The sequence below is a fragment of the Arachis ipaensis genome, chromosome B05, assembly GCF_000816755.2.
Source record: "Arachis ipaensis cultivar K30076 chromosome B05, Araip1.1, whole genome shotgun sequence".
NCBI classification, from domain to species: Eukaryota; Viridiplantae; Streptophyta; class Magnoliopsida; order Fabales; family Fabaceae; genus Arachis; species Arachis ipaensis.
The window spans coordinates 140,428,162-140,432,331 of NC_029789.2; the positions used below are offsets into that span (position 1 = coordinate 140,428,162).

The window sequence follows — 4,170 nt, forward strand, 5'->3', positions numbered from 1 at the left end:
TTATAGTGGAAAATATTGACAATATAAAAATTATAAAAAATACAAAATAAATATATCTTTATTTTGTTTCTAAAAATTTAATTAGGAAACTATTTTTTTTATCTTAAATTATAAACCTTCAATTTTTAATCCTAAATTCTATTCCCTAAATCCTAATTCTAAACCCTCCAAAAAAATGAGAGTTAAAAAACTCTTGCAATAAAAAAATGGACAAATTAAAAATTAATTTCCTATACTTAATCTTTTGTAAAAATATCATGCGACATGAAATTTGAAATAATAAATATGTTATATAAAATATTATGTTAATTCCTATTTCATGTATTCAATTTACAATTAAATGAGATGTACATACATATAAATGACCTATTACCATCCATTAAAGGTATTATTTCATCAAATTAAATATGTGCATGGAAAATATATTATGATTTGAGGAGATAGATAGAGAGATACTAACATCATGACAACAAATAAGACCAAGATTGCAGAAGATAGTATTGACAAATCCACAATTGTTTCTCCTGAGTGTCTTGAATTCACACTTTGGAACAACACACCAACAAACTTCTCATAAACATTCATTCCCACCAAACCTTGTGAATTCCAATCCATTGAACAAAACACCACAATTTGAACCACAATAAACCCAAAAACAGTGGCAACTAAGAAAATAGAATACTCCCTTGAGAGCAAGTGTTTGTAACCAACCTCCTCTGTCTTCTTCAAAAGGTACCTTGTCTCTCTCTTCTTATAGTTAAACTTTCCCAATAACCACACACAAAATCTCAAGCAAGAAGGGTACAATGTGTTCCCAAGAAGCACTTGAGGAACAAGCATTAGAAGCATACCCGAATTCTTTCTAAAAACAACCATATTTTCATTGGTTGGAACAAAACCACAACTTGCAAAAGTTGAAATCACGGTGAAAACAGAGAATGTGAACCTATTTAGACCCTTATTCTTCAGCACCATTTTAGCACTAGAAATAACTTCAATATAAAGGGACACACCCAAAACCCCTATGACATGGACAACTACAAAGTAACTTAGAATTACAAAACCCAAATGCTTCATGGACAAGTACCTCAAGTTCTCACTTGTGGCACCAAAAGAACTATGCAAAGTTTCATCATACACACTAACAATAGCCTCACCATCACCATCATCATCAACGTCGTCGTTTTCGGGTTTAGAAGCATCAAGTTTAGATTTTGAGATCGACCCAAGTTCAATTTGGTCATCAACAATAATGGGTTGTGTTGTACTAAGCCTAGCATGAGAGGCAGCAATTTTATCTAGCTCGGTTTTGAGCCTTGACCTAATAAAGTGTAACCCTACCATGGAAGTGAAAACCTCACCACCTACAAACATCAAAATGGTAATGGTGATTAGTTGGGGGTTGGAAAACACCTCCATCTCAACGGTGGACATGCTCGAAACCGTGGCGGATGAAACGGAGGTGAAGAACAAGTCAAGGTTCCTAGGGGTGAAGGAGGGTGATGATGTTCTAGGCTTAAAAATCTTGAGGAAACCAAAACCAATTGAGGAAAGGGAAAAAAAGTAGATGATTTGAACCAAAAGAGGGTTGGTTTGTTGGAGGAGGAAGCGGCAAAGGCATGCCGCAAGGAAGAAGAGTGATTTGGTAGAAAGAGTGAGTTGGCCACATAAAACGCTACAAAGGTGTTGTAACTTCTTGCCAAACCAAGCAAACATCTTCATTTTTTTTTTTAATTATTGGCAGCGTCTTGGTGCATAGAGATTATGGTATTTAAAGGCTTGTTTCAATGCTAACGTTCCGATTGATGGATCATTGTTTCTTTGTTTTTCATTTAAAATAAAATATTAGCAATAATGTCTTCATTCTTCTCTTCTTTCTTTTTTTGGTTTCTCTTTATTATTGAAAATTTGAGATTAAATCTTAAGTAATTATAGCGCCAAAGTTGACTCAATTTGAGTCGAGTGTTACCCTCAGTAGTAGTTGAACTAAAGACATTTGATTAGAGGTAAATATCAAATTAGTATCCAAAAAATTTTGATGCTGATAAAATGGTATCTAATTTTTATTATTGATAAAATAATTTTTTAAAAATTTTAAAATTTGACAAAAATACCCAAACATAAAAATATGATGTTATATTTGAACAGAAAACTTTGATCTGACAATCAAAAGAGCTTTAGTGATGGTGGCAGAGAACTCCAATAACATTTTCAGCGAGAAAGAGAGTTTACAGTTGCAATGATGGCATTTCCACATTTCGTCCATTTTTCAGAATATGATTCAGAATCTGAACACATCCATAGAAATTCTCCATCTGCTCTCTCCTTTCTTTCCACTTTGCAAGAACTCCAACAATCTCAACAGCTAAGCAGAGAGCATAGAAGGCATCGTAATTTTTTTCTTCTCTCTCTCCTTTCTGTCCCTTACGAAGGCGCGACAATCCGGGGATGGATTTTTGGCAGCGGCGCTGGAGAAGCAACGATACCCTCAGCGACGAGTCCAATCTTGTTGTAGTCGTCGAGGCTGAGATTGAGAAGCAAAGAGAGAGCATTCTCGCAGAGAAAATCATGGTTATGGGACTCGACATAGGAGAGAAATAGCGGGACAATTTTTGAGTCGGTGAGACGGCGATGGAAGAGTGAGTCACGTTTGGCGAGTCAAGTGAGTTGGTGGAGCGAATCAAGCTTGAAGGAAGTAGAGGAAGCGAAAGAAGTGAGGGAATTTCAGGTTTGGAGTGAAGAGGTGAGGGATTGAGAATTGGAGTTGGAGTGAGAGGGGTAAAGTTGGTTATCGTCGCAGCTGCAAGCTCCCTTCCTCGCTAGAAACGCCATCGGAGTTCTATGCCATTATCACTGAAACTCTTTTGATTGCCAAATTAATGTTTTCCGTTCAATGTGATGTCATACTTTTATGTTTGGGTATTTTTGTCAAATTTTAAAATTTGGGAATCATTTTGTCAATAATAAATGTCAGATACCATTTTGTTAGTGCAAAAATCTTTTTGAATACCGATTTAGTATATATATGTGTGGGTTAATAGTCAAATTAGTCTTTGAAAAATGAGACATTCTTCAAATTTGTCCCTAAAAGATTTTATTAATTAAATTGGTTCTTCAAAAATTATAAATTAATCATATTTATCCTTCAGTTATTCAATTAAAAATTTGTGTCAATAAATGATGACGCAAAAAATTAATAGCATATATGACACCAAACATATTCAATTAGACGCCTACTAAATATGTTTTGAAAATCTATCAATTTAGACGTTAGATCATATTGGGAATATGATTTATGTAATTAGGAAAAAGAATTAAATTAATAGATTTTCATAAACATATTTAGTCAATATTCAATTAGACATATCAGGTATCATGTATATTATCAATTCACATTTACAACATTGACGAAAACTATTAATGAAGTGACTAAATGATAAATATGATTAATTTTTAATCTTTAATAGACCAATTTGATTGAGAAGGTCTTTTAAGGACAAATTTAAAAAATACTTTATCTTTTAGGCTGCGTCTGGTTTTGAAAATAGGACAAGATACTAAAAATAAGATACAAAAGATAGAAACATAAAAGTTAGTGTTCTTGTATTTTGTTTAGTGATAAACTATAATAAATTATGAAAGTCCAATTTATTCTCATTTTTTCATTCAAAAATGTCGGAAGAAAAATATAATAATAAAAATATAATTATAAAAAATTAACAAGAATAATGAAAGAAAAATAAAAAATAAATTGTGCCTCTTATAAGTATTTCTGTGTCTTTTCTATTATAATGGACACAAAATACATTAGTTCAGTACCTCTAGACACAACATTTTTATCCATATCTCATCTGCTAAACATAATTTTATTTCTCTATGTATCTGTCTCTGTATTCTGTGCCCGTAAATAAACTAACTTTAGAGACTAATTTGATTATTAACCATTATATTTATATCCATATATGGGGATGTATCTTATGAGAATAAAATTTTTATATGAAAATGTGAGAATGTATTTATAACCATTAGATTAATTTGAATGGCTAAGATTAAATCTACTTAATTAATAGTATGAAAGTAATGCATTTATTATAGTCATTAAATTCTTATGTAAATGTATTTATAATCATTACATTTATAGCATTTTTTTTTAATTTTTATTAAAATATA

The 4,170-nt window shown here is 31.7% G+C and overlaps 1 protein-coding gene across 1 annotated transcript in view; it reads right to left on the reverse strand.

Annotated features, from left to right (window-relative positions):
• LOC107642152 (probable cation transporter HKT6) overlaps positions 1 to 1,725 on the reverse strand; it is a 5,798-nt gene extending 4,073 nt beyond the window's left edge. The window contains exon 1 of the mRNA XM_016345459.2: positions 461 to 1,725. Coding sequence (XP_016200945.1) covers positions 461 to 1,722 — 1,262 coding nt within the window. The 5' untranslated portion in view covers positions 1,723 to 1,725. The remainder of the gene's footprint in view (positions 1 to 460) is intronic.